Raw genomic sequence first — 13452 nt, 5'->3', positions numbered from 1 at the left:
CAGTTAAGGCATTATGACCTTTTTGGTTCCAGCCAGTGTATGAATCTGATCAGGGCTTGAAAAAGGCGCTGCCCCTTCCTGGCATGTGCTAGGGCCCCTGTAGTCCAGTGACCCTCATGGTGGCAGCTGATGGCTCCTCAGCTGAGTTCTGAAAATGCAATGTGACAAACGAAGGAGCTGTTCGCTTCCACCACTTCCCACACTGACCCTTGGCAGCTCCCATTCAACCCACTCTTACGGCCCTGAAAGCTCTTGGCATTTTCCCATCTGCTTGGCATTTCCTCTCCTGAAACACTGTGTCGCTTCACAGGCTGAGTTTGTTCTGCTGAGTTCAGATGGGCCTGGTCTCGGCTTCAAGACAGCATTTAGATTTCTCCCATTTGTTCCCTCGGGGCCCTACAGTATACATAATCATGTGATCCCAGCACAGTCTCAAAGGACTGTCTGGCCCTGTCACTCCCTGGGAGTCGGTGAGGAGCAAGCAGGGCAGGAAAGGGTACTGGGATGCCACCTCAGAGTTTGTGGTGCCTGCTCAGTTCTACCCACCAGTATCCCAAGACCTGTGAAGCCTCACCCTCACTAGAGTTAGACCAGCAGTTTGGGGGCTCTGCTCTGAGGAGGTGCTGTGGTGCTCAAAACATGCCATTCTGCTTATTGTCAGGATCTGCCACTGCTCGCTCTGGCTTTCTCAGGTGAGGAGCCGAATGGCTGCCTCAGATTTTACACTGTGTTGTCTGTAAGCAACTGGACCTGCCCTGAGCTCTCCTCACTGCTTAGTATGAAGGGTCACCTTGCTGGCAATGAGAATGAAGTGCTCTTAGCTCTCGGAGTAAGGTGACAGAACTTAGGTATGTAGGTTGTGACACAGGAAATGAAGTGAGGCCAGGGCTATCTTCCCTGTGTCATGCAGGACTTTCATGGAAACCTAGCCCTCCAGGTAGTTGAGGCCTCTCTTGTTGATGGTGTTTTAGCTTCTGGTACAGTTCCAGTACTTGGATGTATAGCTTGGGATCCTTACTGCATTCTCGGGCCCCAGGCCATACAGGTGTTCGTTTCTCCCCATAAGAAATCCAACATAGACATAAGGGATCCATGTGATCATCATGTCTTGTCACCTAGATCCAGAAAGGTCATGTTGGGCTCTGTCTCTGCCTGGCCTCTCCCAGAGCCAGAGTTGTCCATACTGGTGACCTGTGACTGATGGCTACATGAACCACTGTGGGAATGAAGGGAACATGTTCACAGAGAGCAGTGCCTTCACCAAGCAGGTGACAGAGCTTCCCAGCCCAGCAAGGTAGGTGGGACTCTGCCGTAAATGTCACCTGCAAGGGAACTCTAGAAAGCTCAGCTGCTTTTTGTTGAGGGAGGAAGTGGGGGCATCAGGAGCAAAAGGAGGCTGTCAGCTGCTGGAGCTGACACCCGAAGACCAACTCCTGGGCTGAGACTCACAGGGACACACGGCCACCCGATGGAGGACTGAGTAGAGGAGAAAGTGCCAGGCCACTGAGAGCAAACCCCTGACTGACTACAAACCAGCATAGCCCTGAAACCCTCTCAGGAAACTGAGACCATGACACAGCCTCATGAACATGAGGCACTTTTTGCCTTAGTTTGGGAGATGAGAGTTCCTTATACAAAATCATTGGGGCCAGTATTTCAATTTCTGACTTTTTCCCTTGGGTTTTGGAATTTTCCCATAGGTACAATGAACTCTTTCAGGCATAGGATACAGGGTCTTCCCATGGGTTTCATTTACTCATCTTACACATAGAACCTGAGGGTAATTTTACTCAGCACTTTAGTCTGTTTGCAGATGTCATGAGACAAGATGTAGAAGTAGCTTTTTTTCTTCACCCCAAATTTTTGGATTTGGGAGCATTTTGAATTTTAGATTTTTGAATTAAGGCTATTCAACTTATATATTTTTTAAATATTTTATTTTTATTATTTTATTTTTAATCTTTATTATTTTAAATATTTATTTATTATGTATACAATATTCTGTCCACATGTATGCCTACAGGCCAGAAGAGGGCACCAGACCTCATTACAGATGGTTGTGAGCCACTATGTGGTTGCTGGGAATTGAACTCAGGACCTTTGGAAGAGTAGGCAGTGCTCTTAACCACTGAGCCATCTCTTCAGCCCCTCAACTTATGTTTTGAGGAGAAAGAGTGATAATGCAAAAAACTGGTGCCCTGACTACAGGATCAGGCCTCACACTGGCATGGTGCACCATGCAGAGAAAGGTGCCTGCATGATCCGCTTCTCTCCCTGACACTGACAAGCCAAGATAAGATGGCTGACCAAACCCTCTGGCCCATCAAGCAGAATTTAGTCCTAGGCAGAGGGGACGGCACCATGAAGGGCATGGTGGGTGGTGGTATTAGAGGACAGGCTGTGCTAAATGTTCTGGGTTTATCACAGTGATTAAAAAAGTCTTAGCAGGCAGTACACCTTGATGTGTGTGTGTCTGTGTCTTTATGTGTGTCTGTGTGTGCTGCTGTTGGCAACTTACCCTCAAATAGCTTAAGAAAAAAAATGTGTATGTTTTGGTGACTGTCCCTGGAGGAGGCACAGAAGGTTGTGACAGGAGGGTCAGAGACAGAATGGGCCCAGAAGAGAGTGGGGGTCCTGTTCCTGCTTCCCATCCTCACACCAACAAGACTCCGTGAGCTTCTGGTGGCAGCCTCACGGGTGGTAAGGGTGTATTCCCTGCTTCAGCTATTGATGTGAAGCAGTGTGCTCAGGGAAGGCAGACACAACTGAGGCTCTTTTAGAGAACACTATTGAGATCCTTTGATGGCCTTTTTACTGGAACTGACAGAGTCCTGAGTGTTTGTTGAGGAGTGTCCACCCAAAATCACCAATTATTGGACTGTGGTCATCCAGCTTGGGTGGTAAAACTTTGACCCAGTCATATCTTTCCCTTGCCTGTCTTGGAGATCAAATTTGGAATTGCTAGGGACTGTGGCCAGAAAGCTGAAAATGGTCTCTGCTGACCCTTACCTGGGCTACCTGCGGGAAGGCCCAACCTCAGAGACCATGGAGAAGTCATGAGGCCTCGCTGGCTCTGCCTTTCTCCCACCTCTGTTTATGCACTGATTTAGTTTGTGAGGGCAGCAGCAAAAGGCTTTATTTTCTAAAGCTGACACGCCCAGTTCCGGCTGAGCTCCCAGCCCCTCGAGGTTTTCTTAGATGTGCTGCTTAGGTGTGCTTAGACTTTGCATTGGAACTGGTTGAGTTCAAGCTGCTTGTTTCTTAAGTGCACACCCTTGAGACTCCATTTAGTCTTTAGTCATTCTCACTGAGAATATATAGATCTTGTGTTTATGGGACTTAAGAGTTTAAATTCAAGATGGTGTGGAAATATGACAGCATCACATAACTATTACAAGGAGCTGTGTGTTCTTGTGTAATGAACTGCACAGTGGCTCCTCCCCACCACTGGGGGAACAGTGTTTCTGCCCTTGTGAATAATTCAGGCCTCTGCAGCAGGCACTCCGGCTGTGCATTATGCATGAGTCTCTGAGGCTTTGCGAGGCTCTAGGGCCTCTCCAGCAGCCAGTGCTGGAAGGCTGAGGGCTGCCTTTGAGAGGGTCCCTGGGGCTCTGCAATAATTCATCCACCCCCAAGGCTGAGCTAAGGAGCCATGTCCTCAGCGCTCGTGGCCCAGGCCTCTGCTCCTGGCCACCCAGGCTGAGCCTGGTATGGACTCAGAAGGGTGGTTTACGGTGAATGGTTGGAAGTATTTGGTTAGATGGCACCACAGTGGCTCTTATCATCTCTACCCAGGTAAAGTCCCACATCTGTCTCTCAACTTGTCTTGAGTTTCAGAGCAGGCTGACGTGTGCAGTCCTCAGGTATGTTTGCTGCGTGGGGAGGGTCTTATGTTGGGATGGGCTGCCACGTGGCTTGAGTTGAGACTTGAGCATTTGGAATACTTAGGTTATGATTGACTGAGACATACAGTGAACTGGGCGCGGGTTGAGGCCATGCATCACAGAAGTAACTGCGTACTGTCAGTCTCAAGGAATTACTGCAATTTGTAACCTACAGCCTACATCGCTACACAGTCTCTGCTGGCAGCTGTTCCAGCAGATCTGCACAGACTCAAGTCACGTTCTCACCAGGTCAGCACTTGACTGAAAGAAGAAAACCCACATCACTACAAACACCTAGAACACACCCACTAAAGCCACAGTGCAGCCGTATCTTCAACTCAGCCTGTGTTTCACCCAAGCGCTTAACATTAGAGGACCAGGCTGGCAGCTCCCAGCAGACCAGTGGGTCTCAGACCTGATGTGTGTCTGCCTCCTGAACTGGTCTTGAACTTGGTGTAGGAATAGAGGTGTTTACAAGGAATTCCTTGGCCACCAGGTGCTGCTTGATTTCCTGGGTCAATTTAACCCTGGAGGTGCTTTGTTCTGTATGTAACTAACAGTGCTGGAACATGGTGTGGGTTCTGAACTCAGAAATGGATGACAAAGGAGAAGGGTCTTTGTGTCTGTGTAGCATGTCAAAAGCACTAAGATCCAACTCACAGGAGCAACTTGTGTCAAGCCTCTGCAGGACTGCCTTTATCCCTCTGTTTTGCAAGCCTCCTACACCCCCACTGGGGTGAAAACATCCTCCAGGAGCTCTGTTTAAAAGAACCATGTATGGCACCCTTGTCAACTCAGGACTTGCCCCTATTTGTATGTGACTTGTCATAGTCTACTCTGACTAGGTCTCACCTCAGCATTTGTGATGTCTTTGTCTAGGTCCCTGGGCTGTGCTGGGCTCAAGGCCAAGTCACTGTTCCCACAACCTCAGGGAACATTGTGGGAGCACCAGAAACTTCCTCTTCTCCTAGGGGAAGTGCTCTGTTGCAGCCATGGAAACCGTCCCCTCACTGACCAGGCATCTCACCTGAGTGGCTCTCTAGTCCAGCTGCCAGGAGATGGGCTGTTTCCCCTCATTTCCTGTGGTGTCACTTCCCCACTGTTGTCTTTGCCACTTGAGCCATGCCTGCTTAGGGGCTGCGCCACCTTCCTCTGTACCCAGTGCCCATGCCTGAGAGACCCAAGGACAAGCCTGACCCACAGCCAGGGACCCTGGCAGCCAGTACGATGTGGGACACAGTGACACAGGGGAGCTCATCATAGCAGCCTTTGCTGAATCCTTCTTTGTTAGAGTTCACAGTCATGTTGACTTGAGTCTTGGAAAGTCATTGTTTTATATCAGGTTATGAAAATGAGTTTAGTCAGTATACCGGTCGTCTTTCACTCACTGACTGAGACAGCATAGGTTCACTCCTACCACACACCCAACATTTCCTGCTGCAGTACTAGGGACCAGTGACCTCTTGTAGTTAAGGTGAGCACACAGAAACCTGGATGATTAGGGAGTGGGGAAGGTCTCGTTGAGCTAGCAGACAGTGACAAGCTGCATATGAGCAAGCTGGGAGGTATGAAGGTCTGCTCGGAGGACTGGGCCGCTTTTCCTCCAGCAATTGAGTACCTTGGACACAGAGAAAATGGGCATTTCTCATGGGGCGGTGGTGGCACATGCCTTTAATCCCAGCACTCAGGAGGCAGAGGCAGACAGATCTCTGTGAATCCAAGGCCAACCTGGTCTCCAAGAGCTAGTTCCAGGACAGGCTCCAAAGCAACACAGAGAAACCCTGTCTCAAAAACCTAAAAAGAAAAAAGAAAAGAAAATGAATATTTCTCATACTAAGCTTGTGCTGGAATTACACATACCTTGTAATTCAGAAGCACAAACCTCATTACCCTAGAAGGGCCATGTGGTCTATGGATAGCTCAGTGACTCGGTCCCACCTTACCTCCTCTGCCTTCCTGTCCTCCAGGCCACCTTCCACTGTGAGGAAGCACAAGAGACCTTGCCAGTCCTTTGCCTGAGGTGAAGGACACATTGCCAGGATACCCCTGTGGCCTGCCAGCACTGCTGCTGCTCAGCTGAGTCACTGCTGTGTGCTGCATTTCTTTTGCCACAGAACCTTCGCATGTGCACATCCTGGTGTAGTGGATTCTTCTGTGTTTCATGAGTTAACTTTCGTTCCTTATTCAGTTTTTAGTTCATTGCCTCAGGGAAAAGTTGGAGGGAAATAGTTGCAGTGTTGACTCTGCTGGGCTCAGTGCTTCACTGGTGAGGGTCAGTGAAGATGCAGTGAAGAGCAGCATCGGCACCCTCACTTTCCTTGGGGGCTGGGTCGCCAAAAGACTGTGCTGGCAGTGTGATTCCTATGCACCTTGGAATGCTAAGCTCCTTTGATGTACAAGTTCCCATGTCTGCCTGGGTTGTCACCTGACATGTACAAAGCCCATGACTTTAGCAGAGTGATATGGAGCGTGAGCTAGCCTGCAGCGGTTGCAGAGAGGAGCATGCCCAAGTGTCTAGGAGCCCAGAACCTGTCATGTGCTTCCTTTTGCCTTCTGGCCATTTGTCTGTGTGGATGTCTTGGTCTGGAAGGAACCAGCCCTCAGTCTGTGTGTTGTATGTCACCCTTAGCCTCTTGCCTGGACATTTCATATGGGGTTCAGACGCTGTTGTGCTCCACATCATGGGAGCTTGGGTTTCTCAGTTTGTCTCCACTTTCATTTCACATCTAAATCACTGTGCCCTATGAGGTCAGCTTTAATATGCTCTGGAAAGCAAGAGCCCAGCTTGAAGTTTTTCAGATGTTGTTCAGTTCCTGCCTCCACTGCATTCTTTTTCATCTGCTCCTGGACTTTGCCTTCTGTCCAAAGCATGGGTCTGGTGTTTTATCCCCAAGAACATATTCCTGCTTGTATGGTGATATAGCAAGTGGTATGCAGTGGGGATGGGTGTGGTGCACAGTGGGGATGGGGTGGTGTACAATGGGAATGGAGTGTGGTATGCAGTGGGGTTGGGCGTGGTGCACAGTGGGGATAGGGTGGTGTACAATGGGAATGGGGTGTGGTGTGCAGTGGGGTTGGGCGTGGTGTACAGTGGGGATGGGCGTGGTGTGTAGTGGGGGTGGTGTGCAGTGGGGGATGGCTGTGGTTTACAGTGGAACTAGGTGGAGCCATCCTGCCTTTTATTGTGTTTTCTGTTTAGTTTTCTGCTGGGACAGTCACACTCAGCTTGTGTAGCTCTTGCGAAACCTCCCTCAAGACATATTTTGGACGTAAATGTGCATTCTGAGAGAATCAGTATCTGCTCTGGTCACTGGACACAGGTCAGCTTCAGCGAACCATCCCTGTGGGGTCCCAGCCCCACAGAAAGTATGTGAGGTGCTCACACAGTGTGTGTTTGATGGCTGAAGCAGCCCTACGTAGTGCCAGCTGCTCTGCCCATGCCCCCTGCTGGACAGTGTTCTAGAGGAACAGGTAGAACTCCTGTGATGTGTCCTGACCCAAGTCCTTTCCTCTTGACTTCAGGAGAACAGTGGCTGGTAGACAGACGGGGGTGGGGGGAGGCGCTAAGATTGTACAAGTTCTGATCTCATGATATCATTTCTTCTGACATAAACATCTGTAGTGGTGTCAGTGTGTGGCTCGTATGTCTTTCCCTTGTCTCTTGTAATCTAAATGCTAGCTGGCTTTGAATGTTCTTGCCTGGTACTTAATCTGGGTGCCATGCTGATCTGAGGACAGTGTTCTAGGAATCTGTAGTCACATCCTTGGCTTGACTCCTAGCCCTCAGGGTCACTTTCCTCTAGAAAGTAAGTGTCCACTCCTCTAAGGCCCTCTCTATTCTGGCTTGCACACATCATCTGCACACTGTTCTGGGCCGTATGTAGGCTCAGTGGCATCTCAGTGCCCCTGTGGAAAGTGTAAGTGGCCCTGCTGCTTCCAGTCCCTGTGTTTCCCTCCTCCTGTCCTGCCACAAAACACACTTTAGTGACTGGCCTCAAGCTAGAGCCTGCTACCTTATCCCCAGGAATCTGTCCTGTGGACTGACCGCAGGCAGACCATCCTGAGTAACTGACCTGTCTTAAATGCCAAGCAGCAAGTGCTCAGAACAGATGATAGAGCCTGTTGTGAACATGTGATGTAGCAACATTTCCTTAGGGATGCCATGTGGAAAGTCATCTTAGTCAGCTCTGCTACAGAGCCTGGGGCCTTCTGACAGCACAGCCCAGTAAGGCTCCTATCCTGCTTCCCCACAGTGGTCTGGCCTTGCCTCGGATATGGGTCATTCTCATTTAGCGAAGCTCTGTGTGCCCTGCTCACCAGTGGCAACATGTGTAACAACTTTAGAGCTCCACTTACATTGGCCTGTGGTCCTCCTCCCCTCCCTGGGCTGCTTCATCAACAGGACAGGAGTGACAAATGGGATCTTCCTAGACACCTCCCTTTCTCCTCTTTGAGTTGTAATGTTTTCCTGTATTGGGATCACCAGTGAATGAGCTGCCAGCAGACACATGGCTAAATACCCAATTTGGATGTTGTGACTTAGTGTTTCCACTGAGAAGTGACCTGCACGCAGAAAAGTACATAAGCTGTGAGCTGTGGGATTTCAAGTTGCAGCAGACAGACAGCATCAGGAGGGCGATGGGCCAACTGAAGCCTCTCCTTGGGCTTCACTCAGAGTCTTTGGCTTTGTGGTGCACTTGTAAATGCCTCCCTGCTGTATACTCAGCATTGAGCTTTCTGCCCTGTGTTGTATGTGCACTTAGGTGATAGTTTCTCTGTTTCATTCTCATGGTCAGCTTACTATTTAAATAAGTGTGTGTGTGTGTGTGTGTGTGTGTGCGCGCGCGTGTGTGTGTGGTTGAAATGGGATGTGTTCTTTTCACTGCTACGTCTGATGTCTAGAAGGCCTTGGCTAGGCTTCAGGTGCAGTGCATGTCGCTGAGTGGACAAGTGTGAAAAATAGAACTGGCTATAGGTACCTGTGACCTCCTGTGGAGCAGGCACAAAAGGCAAGAGGTGCAGGTGTGTCTGTACTGATCCTGCAGAGCTGACAGGAGCTGACCTGAAGGATTGCATCAGCAACAACAGCCTGAGCAGCAATGCCAGCCTCCCCAGTGTGCAGAGCTGCCGGCGCCTACGTGAGAGGAGGGTTGCGAGCTGGGCAGTGTCATTCGAGCGTCTGCTGCAGGATCCCATTGGTGTTCGCTACTTCTCTGTGAGTAAGGGGCACTGCTGAGGGAGCATTGCCACTTTGTGCCAAGGGTGCTTAAGCTTACTGGGTTATCTCATATCCCAGAGACAGTGTATCAACTTGTAGGAGTGTGGCTGTCAGCTTCTGCTCCAAACTCCAGACTCAGGGTAGGGTGTGCATTTGTAGAGACCCTCAGCTAAGTCGTCTTTCCTGACCGGCTTCCTGTCCTGGAATTTCCCGAACCCCCTCCACCCCGTGTTCACACACTTAGGATGTCCATGCAGCAAGGAACATCAGAGTTTCTTGGCTCTATGTATTGGTTTGTTTTGAGGCAGGGTCTCCCTATGTCACTCAGGCTGACTTGGAACTATAACCCTATCTCATCCTTCTGAGTGCTGGGATTGCAGGTGTGCGTCATCCTCCTAGCTGAAGCTTCTTCAAAATTCTTGGAAAGATACTCTGACAAGCACAGCTCTTAAGGACCCAGGAGTGGGGGTGGGACAACAAGAGAGGGTAATGGGATAAATATGAGCAACGTGTGTAGGACAGTGTCATATCTGAGATAATGTCATATTTTTTATACTCACCAGAAACTAAAAATTCATTTCTCAAAGAAAAAGAATGAGCAGCTCTTGAGAAAAGAGCTGTGAGGCAGATAGTGCCCTCGGGGATGTTGGACAGTCTCTGTGCTTGCTTTCAAGACCCTCTGGAGAGGAACCTGTTCTGCTGTGTGGTAGACAAAGGAGGCCAGGATAAGGGTTGGGGGTCAGCTGCATGGAGGAGTTGTGGAGTGTCGACTGCTCTCTTCCTTATGCTCCCTCAGGATTTTCTACGGAAAGAATTCAGCGAAGAGAACATCTTATTTTGGCAAGCCTGTGAATGCTTCAGTCATGTTCCTGCACACGACAAAAAAGAGGTAATTGCTCTTCCGAGTGGGGGCTGCCTGAGGGTCAGGTGGCAGAGGGCTACATTGAGTTTTGCTTGAGCAGTTGATGAGGGATGCTTACACGTGACTTTAAAAAATGACATTTCTGCTTCCGAATAAAAACTTAAGTGTGTGACATTTAATCCTGCCTAAACATAGTCTGCATAAATGTCCTGTCACAGAGCCTGGCAGAGGTGGTACTTGGTGTTAGGACTGGGAGGGAGAAGCCGTGCTGGAGGGAGGCTTGGAGAAGCACTCAGTCCAAGTGTGCCCTCACCCTGCCAGACTGACGGCTCCTTTCAAGCTGTCCCAGGACCACCCCAGCCATGTCGTGTGGGATGTCCCCAAGGTAACAGTTGTCCTCACAGAGTGGCCTCATGCCTGTTTCTTGTGCTCTGAGCACTGCACACTCCTGTCCTCCCCGGTGGCTCACACTTTGCTGGTGGATCCTACTCTGAGGCCTATTCCAGGTAGCACGTCTCAGTTTTTGAGGCCCTTCCAAAGCAGCCATTCAGAAACTTGCAGAGGAGCCCATTCAGGGTTTTTTCCTGACTCGTTCTTTTATACTTCCCTTTGTAAGCCAGAGTATAGACTGGACCTGTGAATCAGTTCTTCAGTCCCAAAGTAGTGTCAGCCTCAGGAATGCTGCAGTGACAGGCAGGAAATGCATGTCCAGTGGGTGTGTCCACAGCTCTGCTCAGACCTTTCTACCTGTCAGCTCTCTTACAGGGCCCGGGAGATTTTCGGTAAATTCCTGTGCAGCAAGGCCACGACTCCTGTAAACATTGACAGCCAGGCCCAGCTGGCAGATGACATTCTCAATGCGCCCCACCCTGACATGTTCAAAGAACAACAGCTCCAGGTGACTCTGCAGGCAGCGCATGGGGCTTCCAGCCAGGGGTTGGGGTGCAGGGCTCTCAGCTGGGGAGGGGGAATGCTGGTAATGTGGGCATGGTGAGGACTCCATCTGACCACTGGCCTCCAGTCTCAAAAGGATTCGGGAGAACTGAGGAACGAGAAGCCTGCTACAGAGACTTGTACCTCACTGTGAACCAAAGGAAAGGACAGTGTTATCTATCAAAAGTCACTGGGGTGGTGAGATGGCTCAGCAGATAAAGGCACTTGTCACCAAGTCTGACAACCTGAGTTTGTTCCTTGGAACCCATATAGTGGAAGGAGAGAACCAACTTCTACAAGTTATACTCTGACCTCCACACATGGACCATAACATGTGTGCACACACACTCTCTACTCTTTCTATACATACATACATACATACATACATACATGTTAAAAAAATTTTAAGTGCATTGGGCACACCTTACCTACAGCTTCTCCACATGGCACATTATGAAAGGTCAGTGGTCTCATGATCGCAGGGCTGACCTAGAGCCAGAGTTTGGTGTCACTCAGAGAAGTCAAGAAAGGATGGTACTGCATTGTACCAGCCCAGAGAAAGATCCAGGTTCAAAACTTTAAGTACTGTTTCAGTGAACACACATTGCTGCCACACTAGTATACATTCAGAATACTCGATGTCTGGCCATCATAGCTCTGGGCCTGTCTGTATGCTTGCAGTATGAGTTTAGTAGTACTGGCAGTTGTTGTTTGCTCTCCCTGTGTAGCTCACCAAGACTGACCTGAAACTCACTGTCTTCCTGCCTCAGCCTCTGAGTGCTGAGTCACAGAATGCACAGGGCACCCTGCTTGTATGTTTATGTCTTCCTTGTGGCAGAACATTTGATCTGAGCCAGCAGTGCCCGTCCAGAGCACACTCTCTAGCCCTGGCAGCTGCTGCATCACTCGGCTGTAAAACAAAGATCTTCCCCAGGAACACTCACTCGTGAGCCGACAGCCTTCCAAGTCCTTAGGAAATGAAGGCCTGCTAAGGTTACCACTGGAGGCCTGAGTCTGCCCATGCTTCTGACTAACATAAGCTCTGTAACTCCGCTCCTACTAGAGTGACAGAGGGGACAGGCTGCTGAGAGCAGAAGGATGCCTGGAGAATTAGCATCAGGATGCCCTGGGAGGACTGGCTGAAATACACTCTTCCAAAATAGCACTTGTTCGTGGTACCTAGGACCTCAGGGAGTTCTGTTCCTTCTGTGACTGTACTGCATGGTGTTTGCTCCTCAGATTTTCAACCTGATGAAGTTTGATAGCTATACTCGCTTTCTGAAATCCCAGCTGTACCAAGAATGCGTCCTGGCAGAGGTGGAAGGACGCACCCTCCCTGATTCCCAGCAAGTCCCCAGCAGCCCAGCCTCCAAGCACAGTGTCAACTCCGACCACTCCAATGTGTCCACACCAAAAAAGGTGCTGGGCCAGCCTTTGTGGGGGTGAGAGTGAGGCTGTGTGGCTCATCCCTTCACCAGCTTGGGGTGGGGCGTGGAGTACTTAGATACCTTCGAGCCCTTTCCTGTTCCCCTAATCCCTGGCCACCTCAGGGTGAAAGAGAGGGTCAGAGCTGTGCCCTTGACCCACTGAAGGATCTAGATTATTCCTCAGAATCCTTACTCATAAAGCTCTGTATTCCGCCTTTGGTGTTTCATGTTAAAGTAACTTCTTAACTGTTGTTTCTATTTCCTAGCAGTTAAGTGGAAAATCAAAGTCAGGACGATCACTGAATGAGGATATAGTGGATGAGGATTGCGAGAAAAAACGCAAAGGGGCCTTTTTCTCTTGGTCAAGGAGCAGGAGCACGGGGCGGTCCCAGAAGAAGAAGGACCATGGTGACCATGCCCACGGTATGTTGATGCAGACCATGCCATTGTGAGTGGGAGCTCAGCTGCCATGGTGACATGAGAAGCCATGGTGAGCAGGCAGAGGTATAGCAACAGCTGTCTGGAGGAATGAGGAAATGTCACAGAGCCTGACTGGATAGCAAAGCTGGGGATGAGCCAGCTTATGGAGCAGACCTGCTCCAGAACCTTCTGGAGTCTTCTTAGTGCCAAGTGTTCAGCTGACTGAGGTCCTTTTCTTCCTGCTATGATAGTAACAGGTGGATTCCGGAGGATTTTAGTAGAGATCAGATACTCACTTGGTCTGTACAGTGTCTGTAGATGCTAAGAGGCCACTTGTTCAGAGTGGGTCACTGGATCCAGGAGCCTGAGTATCAGTCTCACTTGGCATAGAACCGTGTTTAGGCCCTTCATGGTGCATAGACCAGCCTAGATCATAGTTAGAACAAGTTAGAGAGTTGGACTATTGGCTCTGAACAGGATTTGTGAGGAAGAAGATGGGAAATGAGTCATCAGTAGACTGAGCAGCCAGCTGGTCACAGAGACAGTCTTCTTCAGACCCAAAATAGCCCTTTGAGATAGAAATCCTGAAGGCAGGTCCACACGGGGACATGAGACTGGGCTGCATAGCATTGTTCCCTGTTATCTGAAGCCTGGATTGCACCAGATAAGTCCTTAAGTCCTACACGGCTCCCACAATGTGACCTCCTT

At 49.8% G+C, this 13452-nt stretch overlaps 1 protein-coding gene across 5 annotated transcripts in view; it reads left to right on the top strand.

Annotated features, from left to right (window-relative positions):
* Positions 1-13452, top strand: part of Rgs12 (regulator of G protein signaling 12) — a 99576-nt gene that overhangs the window by 69767 nt on the left and 16357 nt on the right. For 3 of the 5 annotated variants that reach the window (XM_085691990.2, XM_085691991.2, XM_087909102.1), the window contains 5 exons: positions 8930-9099; positions 9899-9991; positions 10719-10862; positions 12137-12316; positions 12591-12747. In XM_085691990.2, the coding sequence (XP_085548116.2) occupies positions 8930-9099; positions 9899-9991; positions 10719-10862; positions 12137-12316; positions 12591-12747 (744 nt within the window). The remainder of the gene's footprint in view (positions 1-8929; positions 9100-9898; positions 9992-10718; positions 10863-12136; positions 12317-12590; positions 12748-13452) is intronic. The other 2 variants (XM_087909101.1, XM_087909103.1) reach the window with 1 other exon arrangement.

The sequence above is a fragment of the Myodes glareolus genome, chromosome 8 (genome assembly GCF_982192425.1).
Source record: "Myodes glareolus chromosome 8, mMyoGla1.1, whole genome shotgun sequence".
Taxonomy (NCBI): Eukaryota; Metazoa; Chordata; class Mammalia; order Rodentia; family Cricetidae; genus Myodes; species Myodes glareolus.
The sequence above is the reverse complement of the archived record's forward strand: the minus strand, read 5'-3'. Positions and strand labels throughout refer to the sequence as shown.